Source organism: Neospora caninum, chromosome Ia (genome assembly GCF_000208865.1).
Source record: "Neospora caninum Liverpool complete genome, chromosome Ia".
Taxonomy (NCBI): domain Eukaryota; phylum Apicomplexa; class Conoidasida; order Eucoccidiorida; family Sarcocystidae; genus Neospora; species Neospora caninum.
The window spans coordinates 836,409-851,877 of record NC_018385.1 but is presented as its reverse complement, the minus strand read 5'-3'; the positions used below and the strand labels follow the sequence as shown (position 1 = coordinate 851,877).

The 15,469-nt window shown below is 51.6% G+C and overlaps 2 protein-coding genes across 2 annotated transcripts; both read right to left on the bottom strand.

Moving 5' to 3' along the window:
- Nucleotides 1-3,310: 3,310 nt before the first annotated feature.
- Nucleotides 3,311-5,064, bottom strand: NCLIV_001010 (hypothetical protein; the record flags this gene model as incomplete). Its single annotated transcript, XM_003879593.1, has 3 exons — nucleotides 3,311-3,386; nucleotides 3,975-4,297; nucleotides 4,528-5,064. The coding sequence occupies 3 exons, from the start codon at nucleotides 5,062-5,064 to the stop codon at nucleotides 3,311-3,313; spliced, it is 936 nt and encodes a 311-aa protein (XP_003879642.1).
- A 3,677-nt stretch (nucleotides 5,065-8,741) lies between these two features.
- NCLIV_001000 (conserved hypothetical protein) lies at nucleotides 8,742-14,274 on the bottom strand (the record flags this gene model as incomplete). Its single annotated transcript, XM_003879592.1, has 7 exons — nucleotides 8,742-9,012; nucleotides 10,282-10,406; nucleotides 11,767-11,827; nucleotides 12,427-12,491; nucleotides 12,792-12,890; nucleotides 13,488-13,562; nucleotides 14,236-14,274. 7 exons carry the CDS (start codon nucleotides 14,272-14,274, stop codon nucleotides 8,742-8,744), a joined length of 735 nt encoding a protein of 244 aa, XP_003879641.1.
- Between the last annotated feature and the right edge of the window lie 1,195 nt (nucleotides 14,275-15,469).

Below are 15,469 nucleotides of genomic sequence, written 5' to 3'. Positions count from 1 at the left end.
TTGTGTCTCGACACTCGGAGGGGACAGTCCAGCGGAAAGTGGAAAAAAAGGGAATGTTTTTGCCACAAGCCTGAAGCTTACGCGCACGCAACCCAATCCAAGCGCTCCAGAGGGGTTCCCGCGCTGCGATCCCCGCTGTTGCGCCAACCCGTGATGGTGTCGTGTGGCGACACGACGAGCAGAGCTGGGACTTGGTGCCTTTTTGTTAACCGTCTATGACTTGAGACTGGGCGCGCTCTCCATATCGCTGGAGACACGCCAAGTCTGTGTTGGGGCAGACTGTCAACACCGTGGAAGTGGTGTACTAGGTCTTTTGGAAGGCGGAGAGACTGAAAAGAAAACGTTCTCTACGCTCGTACAGGCGATCCAAGACGTTTTGAGTACGATCTAGCACCGTGAGTTGAGGAAAATGAAAGAGTGATACTGGTTCTGTTTAGCGGACGAACCTCGCCGAGCCGAAACGAAGTTTGGCAAGCGGGCGGTAGAGACATGTGTTATTTGAAGAGGCTGCTTCATGCGTTCATCATGCGGTGTAAGTGAACAGCAGATACCGTCTGCGTGTGAGAAGAGGAACGCAAGAAAAAAAACTGTGTCACAGTTGAATGACTTGCCGTCAGAACCACCAAGCCACAGTAGAACCCCCGAGGAGGGGGCAGCCGGGCTGGTGGTGAGTTTGTGAACTCTGTGGGCTGCTCGAGAGTTTCGGCAGCACTCTGCCACAAGAAGAGGATGATCAAACTAGTTCAGGATTCTCGGTAATACGTCTATCGCAGCAAGACTCCGTCTCCTTACGAGGTGACGGTAGCAGCACACAGTCGGCTATGGCCCCAATAACTTTCGCAGGCAATAGCTGTCTCATACATAATCAGCCGATGGATATGAGGGAGATAGGGAACAACTTCTCTAGGAAGGCTTTCGCCAGAACACGGAAGAGTGTATATGGGATCAACGGTGTCTTCGGTATCGAAGAGCGGCATCAGGAAGTTGCGGTTTCCTACCGGCCTTCCAGTAAGGAACTGGTACCCTTGGAGTAGTTGGGAGAAGCCAATGGCCTATATTTCCACAATTACAACGGACCAAATTCATCCTGACAACACAATTTCTCTCCATGTAGTTTCATACAGTTGCATGGAGAGAGAACTCAATTGCTAACTCCCATATATATCCATTCAGACATAAAATGGACCTACGTGAAATGGAGATACCCGTTTTTATCACTTGCCAGAATTCCATCATCAAGTGATTTCAGACGCCAAATTGTTTAGCTCGTGTACTTGGTTCGACTTGACAACATCGGCGTGCAACACAGTGTTTCCTCGAAACGCGACATGCTATTTAAAATATACGTGCTCACAACGGTAAAGGTAGCAGTGAGTACTGACGCACCTTCACCAGATGCCGCTTGAGATTGTCTAGACGCCTGAGGGTTGCAATCCTCAAGTCGGTCTCTCCATTCAGCAGCTGCCCCTGTCGGATGACTGTTCGGGTTTTTACAACGGTTTCCGAGCGGTGATATTCGTGTCGTTGGTTGCACTTCGTTGTTCTTATCCGAGTACGACTGTTGCTGTCTACAATTCCTCGACGGCATCCGGAAGAGACACAGCGGCTTTTTTCAACCCTGGAGGCTCCGGCATGGCCACTAGAGCTGTCGGGGGATCTGTGGCATCTACAGGAGCCTGTGGCAGGTGTGCCTCCTGACGAGTGCGGCCTCTCCCTAGCTGATTCAACCCAACCAGAAGACTCCCATTTCTTTGCGCATCTGCGGCAAAGAACTACCTCACCTCGCTCTTCCCCCCTCTCAGATGAGATTCCTTCGGACGAGCTTTCAAGTGTCGGTTCAAGAATGCCAGGTAATTCCGTTTCCCGCTGATCTTGTTCGCAACCTTCTGCACAGTCGACTGTGGCAGACGGTCCGGGGATTCCCCTGCCGCTCTCTATTTGACTCCTCTTGGGCGTATTTGAAGAGCACCATGTGTTGCCACTGGGATGTGTATCCCTATATGCCTGAATCTCGGCTGGTGGAGGGGACCCCTGAGAGGGATGGAGGGACTTAACGTCGCTCGCGGTGTCATCGTCATGGTGACGTCCTTGCTTCAGAAGTTCCCGTTGCTGGGATACAAACATGCGAAGGCCCATCTGCTGCTCAAGACGTCTCTGTCTTCGCCACCGTAGTTTCGCGGCAGACAAGACAGCAGCCTCCCTCAACTGACGTTGGACAGGCGAAACATACGGACCCGTCTAGGCATGTCTCTATCGTTTTACAAAAGGACTGCATCTTGACAGATGAACGGGAATAGCACAGCCCTATTCACCCGTACTGCATCAGAAGGTAGGATACGATTAAACAGTTGTCTTTATATTTGCTTCCAAGTTCATAAATCACAGCTATTAGAACAATTTTGCAACCTCTGGTGTGTGTCGATTTGTTTTCAGTTCAGAAATTCGAATATTTGTTACCATTCGAGGTCGCCAGGCCGCTCGCTCGACAAGGGAAAGCAGAATGGACATAACTGTGCATCGTGGGGCCGAAATTGACTGTGAGTCCAATGATGTATCTTTTGGGCATTTTCACCTTTCGAATGGGGGGTTACTTGTACACTGGGAAGGCTGCTTCGTTCTCTGGAAGACAACGCCCCTTATTCCTCTGGACAGCCTTTGATACAGCGAGTGGCCGTCGTCTGGCGTAGGGTCACGTTGATTTACAACACCACAACATTCTATGGTCAGCGTGCAGACAAGAGGAAGCCATCCCTCGGGCTGGACGGGCAGGGAACATTTGCCGCTTTGCTTTTCTGTGTCCGGAGATTTGCTTCTTAGCTTGCCCGTACCATTTAACAATGACAGCGTCTGAGAACTTCCGCTGCGTTTAATGGTTAACACACCTGCGTAGGGGGCTTGGGTTTGTCGGCTTCGTCTGTCTCTGCGTTGTACTCACAACTGCGTTCAATCCTCTGTCTGTGCTTCTCTGCGAGATGCTGCCTGTCCTGTTGATATTGCTGGCGGATGCTTCTGAGCTCTTCTTCATGACGCCGCAAAAGCTGCTCCTTCTGTTTGATACTTTGGCGCTTCACATCGTCTGCCGCACTTCGCGTTCCATCAGATTCCGGTAAAATGTTCTGCACAGATACACCTAAATTGTCACCGACATCGGTGGGAGCCTCCTGATGTAGATTCGACCCATTCCTCCAGCCTCGTTCATCACCGGGGCTTTGATCTGTTCTTTTCGTCTGCTTTAGAATCGTGTCATTCTCCAAGCCGAACTGCAACGGGACACTAGGAGAAAGTGAAGCGGGAACTGCATTCGACTTTTCTACCTCGAGATGCCGAAAACCTGGCCCCTGACTTTTGAAAACACACAAAGCGTCGTGGAATCCAAGGAGGTCGTTCTGAATCTGCCGAATTCTATCTCTCTCTGACGACTCTCTGGAAATATCACAAAAAGGGTATCGACAAAAACAACCACCGGCCTTCCTCCTATCCTGCGAAAGAAGGATGCAGACAACGGCACCTGAAGCCTCGGCGCCCCTCACGGCTGTTGTTCACATAAACAATCGCCCTTGATGTAGTACAGTGTACGGGTCGCCGTAGCACTTGTTGTTTCTGACTTCTACTGTTTCTCATCTCCCCCGTCTGGCTCTGCAGCTTCATCCGTGTGATTTGAGAGTCCGTCAGCAGCCTGATCGAAGGAGCGGTGCCAGTCTCCCAGGGGGTCGATGCTCAGCACACCTATCATCTGTAGCTGAGGCTGTATCGTCTTGTTACGCATATCCCTACTTCACATTATCCTTTTGCATCCCTTTGTCTACTTGTTCGTTTCTTTCTTCCTCTTATCTTTCCGTTTCTTCTTCCGTTACGTGGTCGTGCAGTTTGTGTCAGACGTTTTGTTTTATTGCAAGGGTCTCTTTGGGGGCTCCTACGCTCCTACGTTCCAGAGCTCGGGAACGACATGCTCAGTCTTGTCCTGGTGGACCTACGGAGCAGGCGGCGCAGTTTGGCGTTTCTGCTCTCGCAAGATCAGCTGCAAGTGCGGCTGCAGATGCGGTCTACTTAGAATTTGCGCTGTTGACGGCCGTTTGTCTGGGTCAACAGACAGCATCTCGTCAATGAGTTTCGCGGTAGCTTCTGAATACTTTGGGTTCACTGAATAGTATTGTCCTCTCTTGATGCTCCCGGAAACAGCTTGTACTGAATCTCCCTCAAAGGGAAGTCGCAGGCACGCGAGCTCATACAGGACACATCCTAGTGACCAGACATCGGACTTGTCACTATGTGGCCTCTCCTCGCATATCTCTGGCGACTGCTCAGAAAACAGATCACACTCAAGGGACAAAGAGGCGCATCGGCACTTGAATTGAGCGAGGTTCCGAATAGGATATTGGAGAAAAGGGGTTCGTAGTTACTGTAGCACCCCCGAAACTCGCAGTGAACGGAAGGCGGGTGAATATCATCGGATGTTTTGATGCCCCCTGAAGAATGAAGCCTACGGCTGGACAGGCTGCTCGCCCTTAGCCAAAGAAGTGGTCTTACAATGTAGCAAGGAGCGCCAGATGGCAAGTTGGCGAGGTCTTGATTATTCTGAAAAACCTTTCCAATTACATTATCTCCGAGTTTCACTGAACCAGGGTCATGACCGTCTAGGAGGACGTTGCTCGACTTTATGTCCCGATGCAGAATGTTTTTCTCATGTAAAAAATTTACGGCTAAGCACAGCTGCACGAACCATCGCAGAATAGTGCTCTCATCGAAAACTGAATGCTTTGCCCTCATCCTAACTATTCGACCGTGAAGGTCTCCACCATCAGCGTAGTCCATCACGATATGCAACTGACCGTCTTCCACAAAAGAGTGCCTGCAATTTACAATGAATGGGTGAGAAAAGCCTGAGAACAGCTCAGTTTCCCTTAAGGCTGAATCCAGGGCTTTCCTCGAAGAGCCTTCAATTCGCAGTTGAGACAAGGAAATCACTTTGACAGCGTATATTTTTGAACTGTCCCTTTCGCGCGCGAGCATTACAGCACCAAAGTTACCTTGCCCGATCTGACGAATGAACTCGTACTTCGCCATTTTTTTCCATCAAACAGGAACCAACGAAGAAATGCCGGAAGGAGGAAATTCACTGGGTTCGCCACATTTCTTCAAGATGATATTGTCCCATGATGGGGATGCGCCGCTGTCTTCACTTTGCACGAAAAACAGAAACCGCACAAATGTTTTTTGCCTCATTTCAATCGAATCCCTTGCAGTATGTGCCTGGGGGGTAAACCTTCCAAAACCACGTGGAACCCCGGCCTGCGTCGTGCCCGACTGACGGTACATATAGGCAACGGTGTCCAATGCCAACATGTTACAAACCAGCTTCAGAACAAAGCCATTTTCCCCAGCATTCGATAAGGCAAGTTGACCGAGTGAGTCCCTTTAAGCGGAGCTATATGGACAGCCCTACTTATTGCCAGCTATTGACAACAGTGTAACCGGTGATGTTCTGCTGTAGTTCACTGCGATAAATGATATCCTTTGCCTTCAACCAGAGAGGCACTGATCGCCAGCGAGTTGCCAACAAGTTACATTGCCGTGATTCTCAGCCATAGTACATGCCCGTCTTTGTTGCACCGGCGCCGAGCAAGCAACCTCGCTCATCATGGCAGACGCAACACCCGCAAGCCCCATACAACTGCAAAAAACCGTAGTGTGCATGCGGTGTACATCGATTTAGCAGAGAGATATATCCTTTTCCTGCATGCCATGTGTGACACAGTCAACACACTGGTGAGCGCGCGACGGCTCGACAAAAAACTCTTCGGGCGTAGCTGCTCGGCGTACTCTCCTCCAGGTTGCAACTAATGCGATCGAAGTCCAGCGTGATAGGTCCCATGCCAGCAGTGCCCGTTCCTGCAAGCATGCGAGTCGACGAAAATGAGATGCCAAGGCCCTACCGTGCACGCCATAGCCAAGGTGGTACTCGTCCGTCATGCCCACTCTGGGGTGCATCCGAGCAGACAAGTCCACGGTATATCTCACTCTGTAGAGCTCTTTATCTCACCGCAAACGTTCTGGCTTCTTCCTGATTCGGAGTAGAGAGGTGATGATCTCTAGATGCTGGAGGAAATCTGTGGACACATGTTTCCGACGCGAGCATCCCACGAGACAAAACCTTTAGCTGCCTAAGCAAGATTTCACACTTGAGAGCGAAAGCAGAGTGACCAGAACTTCTTGAGATTTTCAGCTTGTCAGTGAGCGCGCCTGTTTCGCTGTATGGAACCGGATTCCTGCTTCTTAGCCGAACAATACTGTCCTTGCAGGTGCACTCACTACTGATCACATCACGCTGTGGTTTATAAATTCGGTCTATAGGCTCGCTAGGTGAAAACATGATTTTGCTCGTTTGCAGCACTTCCCGGTCAGAACAAAAGACTTTCATTCGAGAGGAATGCAAAACTACATGATATGCAGTGAGATCAGCCGCCAACATTCTGAACACGATTTTAACGAAGCCAATGACGAGAGCATATCTAGTCAAGACTGTAGAGCGAACTCGAATGGCCAGGAAATGAGCGCGTCGCCTCTCATACTAGGACGATTTGGCACAACAGAGTCACCTCCAGAAAAAAATGTTGCTTCTCGACCTTGCTGTTCTGATGTGTCGCCGTGAGAGACCAAAAGCTGGGGAATCTCAGCCTTATGAGAGATGAGGATGAATGCAGCGATGCAGATCGATCAGTTCCCAACTACACTAAATTCAACTCTATACGAAAGGCTGCAATATGTGCAGATTGTCCTCCAGCCGTTGAACACGTGCGGCTCATGGTGAAAGGTTTTTTCCTGTGGAAACAACTGCAGTGGTTTCCGGAGACTTAAGGCACCTGAATGCTGACAGGTCCGCCACGTGTGTTTTAGAGTGCCTTCACGCACGGAGACCACGTACGAGTCACTGTGAATAAAATTCACAACGGCAGTTACTTTTTCCACCCTGAACTGGAAACATCCGTTTTGTAAACGGGACCGCCGTGTCACTTCATTCCCAGTGACATTGGATTCACCTTGCGTCCATTTGGATCATTTACAGGTTTCCTGCATCTCTGCACTGACCCCGTTCGTTTTCTTCGCTCCAAAATAAACGCACAACATTGTCTATCCAGGCGCACTCTAGACAACTGTAGGCCTTTGATTTTAAAAACAATACATGCGGTGGGCCACAAACTGAGTCACTGCTGTCAGAACTAAAATCCGAGTAAACGCTGAGTGCGCCTCAAACGAGACACCATAGCCTTGCACGCCCCCCTTTCAGCGAATGGCATGCAGCTCTTCCTCCGCCTCCTTCACTACATTCACCCACTTTGCAATCACACGGCGGGAAACACGTTTCTCCCACGGCAGCACTTCTTTGCATGGAAGCGTTCCTCACGTAACGCACACCGAACTGGACTTCCTCCCCTGATTCTATCATAATTCGTCCTTGATCGATGCGCCTGTCCAGTGGTGTCTGGACGTCCCCCCACGTCCCGCTTGGCCCTGCTGTCTCCGTGCCTTTCCATCTCGTTGATGTGGTGATGCAGCATCCTCTCGGTCGTGTGTCTCCTGATGCGGAAGTCGCTGTTCTTCTTCCTGTTCGCTTTCGAGTTCTCTAAGGCGCTGCTGGATCAAAAGGTCCTCCATTGTCTCCCTGTACCGGCCCATCTGCGCGGCGTCGTGCTGACTTATGAAGTGGAGAAAACCGAGAGAGGCGATGTGATGAATTACCAGACCGCCCACCAAAAGGAGAAACAGAAGAACGAGGAACACGCAGAAGCATGTTCGCTTTCTACAGCAGCATCGGCCACACACGCCTCCACGACGCCGAGTTAAATCGAGAGTCTGAAATTGCAGAAACACACAAGCGCCAGGAAACACGTCTCGGGAACCATGAAGCAAGAAGAGCCCCGTCATTCTACCATTAGATGCGAGACGAAGACAGCTCTACGACTCCTGGAGAGAAACTGCCTCCCCGACACTGTACATTCAAATACTTACATACATAAGCAGAAAGCTACCCAGAGAGGGAGACACACAAGAGCATATCCATACCTTATATGTCCTGCCCAAACGGCTGCTACTGTACACCCAAAGATGCGCTTGCACCACATATATATATGCATATATATATGCATATATATATGCATATATATATATATATATATATATATATATATGGTTGCCTGTCCCAATCCCAGCTGCCTGACAATGCGGTGGACGCACCGTTTCGCTGTTGCCAGAAGAAAGAGAGCTTACCACGACAGAGTAGTCGGCGCTAGTGGAGACGAGAGTTTTATTGTTGTTTAAAAAGCACAAACCGGTGACAGGAAGATCGTGTTTCGAACTCTGGGTGACGAGCGACAGCCTGCAAGGACACCCAGTTTCTGTGCTGCTGAAACGAATGAAGCAGAACATTCCCTGTAGATCCACGGCGCTCACCTCCGCGTGACAGGAAGATTACCGGGAGTTGGTTGCCACGCGAGACCAGGCGACATCTTCGAGGAACGATAGCTCGATCCCATGTGCTGCCATGAGTTCCAGACTTACTAAACTCGAAACAACGCACTTCACCAGAGAACCGTGCCCGGCCAAATAAATGCAGAACAGACCAAGAAAAAACTCAACGCTTTCGGCATGTCCCGGGTTCGAACCCCACCTCTACGCTGTGGGCGTTGGGTGTCTGGACACTTGCTAAGATGCCGCCATGAGTGCGATGCAGCCCGAGGACGAGGCTAGTTGCTCACGTACCCTCGATTGTACACTTTACATTTTCCATCCGCAAAGCCGACCGCAATGAGCTGTCCATCTGTAGAAATCTCGGCCTGGCAGCAAGGGACGCTATCGTCGCACATGAATTCACACAGTTGCGTTACGGTAACAGAAGAGGAAGCAGGCAGGGGAGAAGGCACGCCGTTGGAGCCAGCAGATGGAGCGGAGCCCTCGCTCTTCTTGTCGGCGGCTGGGTCGGGGTGCGACGGCGCGGCGCCTCCGTAGGCAATCGACCTAAACACAGGACAAAGAGTTTTTTGGGACGCCCTTTCTGGAAACAACAGGAAAGGAGGAGGTTCGTGCAGCACCCAGACCGGTTGCAAGCAAACCGTCACGATAAAATGCATGCCCCATTGTCCTCTTCAGTCGTGTCAAACCCCGTCGCCAAAAATTGAATCGGCGCGCACAAACACGAAAGGTCTCTCGCCTCTCCCTCGTCGCATAATCACCATTGACGCACTGCAGACCAATACCTTAACGCCCCCGTGATGTTTTGCAAATGCATGCATAGTTTATACTTGCATATGCGTGTACGTGCGCAGAGACACTGGTAGCCCTACTCGTGTAAGCATATATCGACGAGATGCACCACTCGTTCGCGGCGCAAATGGTAATGCCTCCACAAGACGCCCCGGTGAAACCCAGCCAACGGTCGTTCGAATACGTGAATCATATGGACACCCCGCAGACCGCAACAGTTTCTCGTAGACTCTATCAAAGTCTATGCATGCATACGTATACTGTCTTTCACTGTACGTACGAATCCATGCATACACATGCTCGTGTTCGTGGCGTCTAGCTGTTCATACATGCAGTTTTTCATTCACCACCGTGCACATGAAGCATGGCAACTTCTTTCCAGAATGTGGGCGGAGCGAAGGCGTTTTACCATCCAACAAAATATGACGGGCCCCTCAGCCCACAGGCGACGGCGATCAACCTTTGGCCGCTGTGTGCTGGTACTCCTGGAGGTGTGGGCAAGAACCTGAAGGCGCAGATGTTACAGGAGAGACGAAAAACCACCGTCTCTGCTGTGGATGACGAATTAGGCCCCTCATCACCAACGGGGATCTAACCAAGGTGGCCAGCTGCACACGCATCGGAAGCGAACGTCGACACGAAAGAGAAGCTTTCGCATCGTCATACGTCAGCAGGACTCAAGAGCACCCTGGCGTTTCGTCGCCATCTCGCAAGCATGCATGCTTCTCAGCGACCACCGGGTTCTAAAATGAAGCCTAGCAGTAGTCGCCGCAGCGAGACGATAAACGACAAAAACAATGGAACGGCTGAATACGTGTTTCAATGTCAACTCGGTGGACTGCGAGCCGGCTGCGAGCTGGCGGTCCGACAAGCACATGGAGTGGATCCAGATTGGAGATGTTTCTTTTTGTACAACTCTGGTCCACAGGAAAAGTTCACCTGACACGACACCTGCTCAACTCGCGTGGCAGAGACCGTAGGACGCCCGTCTCGGTGTTTATCTCGCAGTGCACGAGAACGAACCTGCCACAGCGAAATGTCAGTTTTTCTTCAGCTTTCCTCGGATTCTGCTTCTCGATGGTGTGCAGGAGAGCGCCTGTTCGCCAGTCCCACAGACAAAGTTTGTTGTCCGCTCCGCACGACGCGACCTGAGGAAGCGAAAAGAACGTGCAGGGAAGGCGAAAGACGGAGAAAAAAGTGAGCGAGAAGCCGGAACACGGCTGATTAGCAGGCGGGAAGGCGCGCGAGCCGTGAGGGCAAATGAAGTGAGAAGAAAAAACGAAGACTCGTGGAGGCAAAGACTGCGACATCGTTGAAGGGAGAGAGAGCGGGAGGCTGGAGTGGGCGAAGACGGAGACGACACGGGAACAGAGACGAGGCACGAAACGCACGAAGGCAACGCAGAATCGAGTCTCTGCTGGCATGCACCAACATACGGAAGGGCACTGAAAAGACGCGTGGGGATCCGAAGAAAAGGAACCATACCAGACTGTTGTCGCTGCTGATGCAGCAGTCCTTGATGTCTCCTTCGTGGCCTCGCAACTCGCAGACGAGCGTGCCTTCCCAGGCGTTCTCTTTTGACTGTTGCTGTTCCGGCGAAGCAGCTTTCGCTGGAGAGCAGACAGGGGGCGTCGTGCCTCTCTCACTGAGTGCCGAGGCCGGTGCGATCCGCCAGACTCTGAGGAACGCCGCCGAGAGACAGCAGAGATGAAGGGACGGGAAGGAGAGACAGCGAGAGATCGAGAAGCATGCGAAGGTCGCGAGAGAACACCAGAAATATGAGCCGAGAGGGAGGTTGGCAGGAAGAGAGTCAGAGGGGGACACGTCCAGAGGACAGCAAGAAGAAACGAACGGAGCGCGAAACTTGAGAGGGCGACAGAAAATTACAGAGTGACGCAGAGGAGAACTGTGCTGCGTCTGTCAGGAAGGTAACTCTAAGAGAGGCGTTCAGTGCTTCCTCTAAGCAGCCCAAAGATGCGCCAATCGGACGACGTGCCTGACAACTTTGTCTTCGCCGCCTGCGACGACAATTTCGCCAGAAGGAGAGAAGCGGGCTGTGATCTGTCCACCGGACACAAGCGGACAACACCAGAGCTGTAACTGACGAAAAAAACGTTTAAGACCTTAAATACACAACACGGGGAACTTGCAACACGAGGGAAACAGGCGGAACTAAAGTCCCAGGAGCAATACATCTTCTCTACGTGTTCGAAAGTTCCCTGTCTGCGCAAGTGGCTGAGAGAGCACAGCATAATCGAACCAGGTGATCCTGTTCAAACTTTCACCGCGTGAGACGGACGCACGGGGTCCATACGACCGCTCCTTAAGGAGAAGGACTCAGTGAACAAAAACATGCAAAACGCGTCTTCCCGTTTTCACCCGCTGTTCACTTTCCGTCCTCTCCAAAGCGACGCAAAAGCGACGCAGGCGACGTGTTTCCCTGCGTGTTTCCCTCTTTGTCTTCGTTGCGCTCTCTCGGGCCCTGCATTCTTGAACTCCCCCGCTCACCAAGCGCGGTCGCTTTCCTCCTGAGGCCGGCGGTGGCCCAAAACGAGCGACGACGCCCAGTCTGAAAAAGGCACACAGCCACAAGAAACGATCCTTTTCACGGCATGCTCGCTCCTTTGCATCATCTGTCTTTCCGTCCTGTGTGAAGGAAACTCGACAAAGACTGCATTCTCCTGTACTTGCCATGCCCACAGGGAGAGACGACACTCACGCGTTAGGTCTTGGAAAAACGCCAGCCGAACTCCCAGTAGAGATGAGGACAAAGAAGGCACCATATCATCCGTACAGAGCCGACACACGAAGAACATAAAGATCATAGCTGCACCATGCATTATCACCTCCGAGCATTCTTGTTCGTGGAGGGGGGGTGCGGCAGAAATACGCGCCCCCACGCCGAGGGAGAGACAAGGGCATCGACAGCCATCTGGAAAGGATGGACAGACGGCAAGTGGGTATGCAGCGACAAAACACAGATCGACACATGATTGACAGGCACGGGAGAGATTCCGGACGTGGTACGACTCTGGGGCGATCCTGCCCAGGACATGGCTAGATTGGTCTGCTCTTCTTGTTGCTCGGCGTTGAGTACGCGCCACCTTTCCCTCACAAAAAAGACCCTTGTCCGCAGCCTCCCTCCTTTCTATGTGTGCCGCGCCTCACCCATGGTCTCTGTCTTGTTTGAAGAGCACAACCTGACCCTGGCAGCATCCGCACCAGAGATCGACCTGAGGAGGACCGCAGAGTGAAATGGAAGACGTCCGAGTTTGAATAGAACGCGGGGGGACTCGGCAAGACCGAAGAGCAATGTGTGACGTGCCCAACCCGAATAGGCAGTCAGTTTCCCTCTTTTCGTCAACCGACCCTTTGTTCTGCATGTCCAGCGATATCTGCGCAGCACTTTCCCGAAGAGCGGATGTTGTCTCTCACGCGACACGGTCCCCACAGAGTTCTCTTGAAGGCCCGCGAAAGCAGATCGGGGCGGCCCACACCGAAGGTTACCCGCTCGGTGCCTTCGCTGTTCTCACATTTTTGTTGAAGCCGAGTGAATCGATGACGCCGCCTGCTTCGGCCGTGCTGACCACAGGCAACAGCTGGCCTGTCTCCAGGTTGACTCTGTGCGTTTCCTGCAGACGAAAGCAGAAAAGATGGGTCGGGGAGAGAGGTAAAACAAACAGCCTTTGGTATTCTAGACCGAGAACACCGTTTCCAAGCCTACAACCATGCTTTGTCAGACCCGCGCACTGAGAGAGGAACAGACGCACCTGAAGCTGGCGGTTTATCTGCATGCTTGTTGACCTGAGCACGGCTACGTCTGCGTAAACGGGTTCTCACGCGAGCGTCCCCAGGTGTGCCATCGAGACCTCAAAAGGACGGAGACACGGAAACAGTGGCGGATTCTAAAAAGACAAAGAGGAGAGGCCAGGCAGAAAGGCGACAGGGAGGAAGACGGGACACGCCACCGGAGAGAAAGTCTGATCTGCAAAGATCTCTCCGTTTCGAAAGCCGTAGTCGAGAGAACGGAGGAACAATTCAGGACCCGTACACGCATGAAATCCATTTTATTCAAGGCGCGCAGCCCTGTACTCAGGCCTACACACTACCCCACATGTAGGAAAGGGGTTGAGATCCGTTTTGACGACGGGACTTCTTCGGGTGAGTTTCTGTCCTTGTCGTGGATTTTAGAAAGGGAAAGATCGCGTAGGAGCGTCTAAGAGACTTACAAGCTGATCTTCAATTCCGTAGTCGGACCCGCCGCCGCCTCCCGACGTCGCCACGATTTCTCCATCTGTCGCGATCTGCGAAAACGGAGGAGGTAAAAACTCTATTTTATACATTTGGTATATCATCTTTTCTGCTCCTACGTTAGTGGCGACTCTAGCTAATACAAAGAATCGCTTTAATGTTACATCAGATACGAAGACACAGAAACACCAGGAGGGAGAAGAGAAAGGAGACAGCGGAAATAGAGTCGGAGAAGCCCGACAGACACAGCAGCCAACTCTCCGGTAGCTGTGATAGGTACGGACTCGGTCTTCTTCAGCGTCTACGTGAGAGTGGACAAAACGGAGAGAAGAGGGACCATCACATGGAAGAAAGACCGAAAAAGGACCTCCCTCATACGGATCTATTTTCCGCAAATGCCGGAATGCACAGCTGTGTGCCGAGACACCGCGTTGTCCTTTCTTCTTCCCCTGTCTGCGAACGGGCGGAAAAAACCGTGCGAATTCATTTACTCCCCCTTGTGTTGCTTTCCAAGAAGCGTCTTCGACTCGCCCTCCACTGGTCCGGATGGAGACGCGGAAGGAAATCAACGGGGATAAATGCATGTGAACATGAAAAGGGTTCTGCATCTTTCGAGCTGTGTTCCTGCTGCTGAGTGCTTCAAGAAGCGATTTTTTTTCTTATAAACACAAATTTAATAGGTTACTTTTTGAGAAAAGAGTGTGTTTGTGCGGCAGAACACCTTACGGAGTAAATGGGATATTCAACGTAGGAGATAGTCGCCATGTCGGAAAAGCGCCGAAAGGAGTTCACCACCAAAAAGTCGGGAGCGCGCGAACATGGAAATGGACCAATTGCGGCAGACTAGTTGCTCTGTGTCCTCAGAGGAACTTCTGAACCCATCGAAGACTCTCTTCTTGAGCAGGAGAGAAGAACAAAAGGAAGAAACGGAGACGGAAGACGGAGACGGCTCGCAGGCGACCGACGGATTGGGGCTCTGCTGATCCGCGACCTAGCAGACACAGTGTGACACGATGAAGCGACGGATGACGAGGAAGACAATCGGACGATGAATCGAAGGATAGTTCGAGGGAGGCAAAGACACACCTAGGACGGAGGAAGCCTGAGAAAGAGGAGAGTGTTCTTGGCCGCCGTTACGAAATAAACACGGGACGCGACGTCCGCATCCACCGGTGAGAATGCGCCTACCGGACCTTTCGTTGACCAGAAAGGTTCACGGGATTCAGATGTTGAGAGTGAAACAGGGAGATGTATGCAGAGAAGCCAACTCCTTTTAGAAGTTCGTATCGTTTCGAGGCAAACACACGCATATCCACCTCGAGGGTTCCTATCCTGCGGCTCTCAGTGCTTCTGTTACACACGTGCCGTCAAACTCGGGAAGAGTGAGACACTCTAGTGACCATCTTTTGCCAAGTCAGACGAAATATACGGAATAAATCCGAGAAGAACCACTGTTGAGACAGGAAGAAGAAGAAGTGACGTGTGTCTTCAGCTGTATGCAAGGCTTTCCAGCAGCACACACTAAACGGCACAGTGACATCTGCATGCAGAGCGCGCCGGCAGCATGCGCTTGCAGGCTGAACGGCGAAGAACGCCGGACACGGACAAAATGGGGTCACTTGCGGCCAACCAATCCGCTTGTATTACCTCGAAAACTCACAAAGACCTAATAATGAACCATATGGTAAGAAGCCATTGTGCCATTTGTCTATGACCACATGCAGCAGGCTTGACAAACTTATCGAGACCTTGTGTCCAGAGGGACGACACTTTCTAGGATGACAGCTGCGCAAGTGTCTCGACGAACAGTCTGGATCCACTGCTCTGCGTATGCATAGCCCCGCCCTCTTAGAGGCATTCAGACGTTTCGTGGGCATCATGAGACAACCGTGTAGCAGATGTTTCTTTCCTGCATACAGAATTGAAAGGGTTCGCCGTTAGAGGTCTAAACGGTGCACGA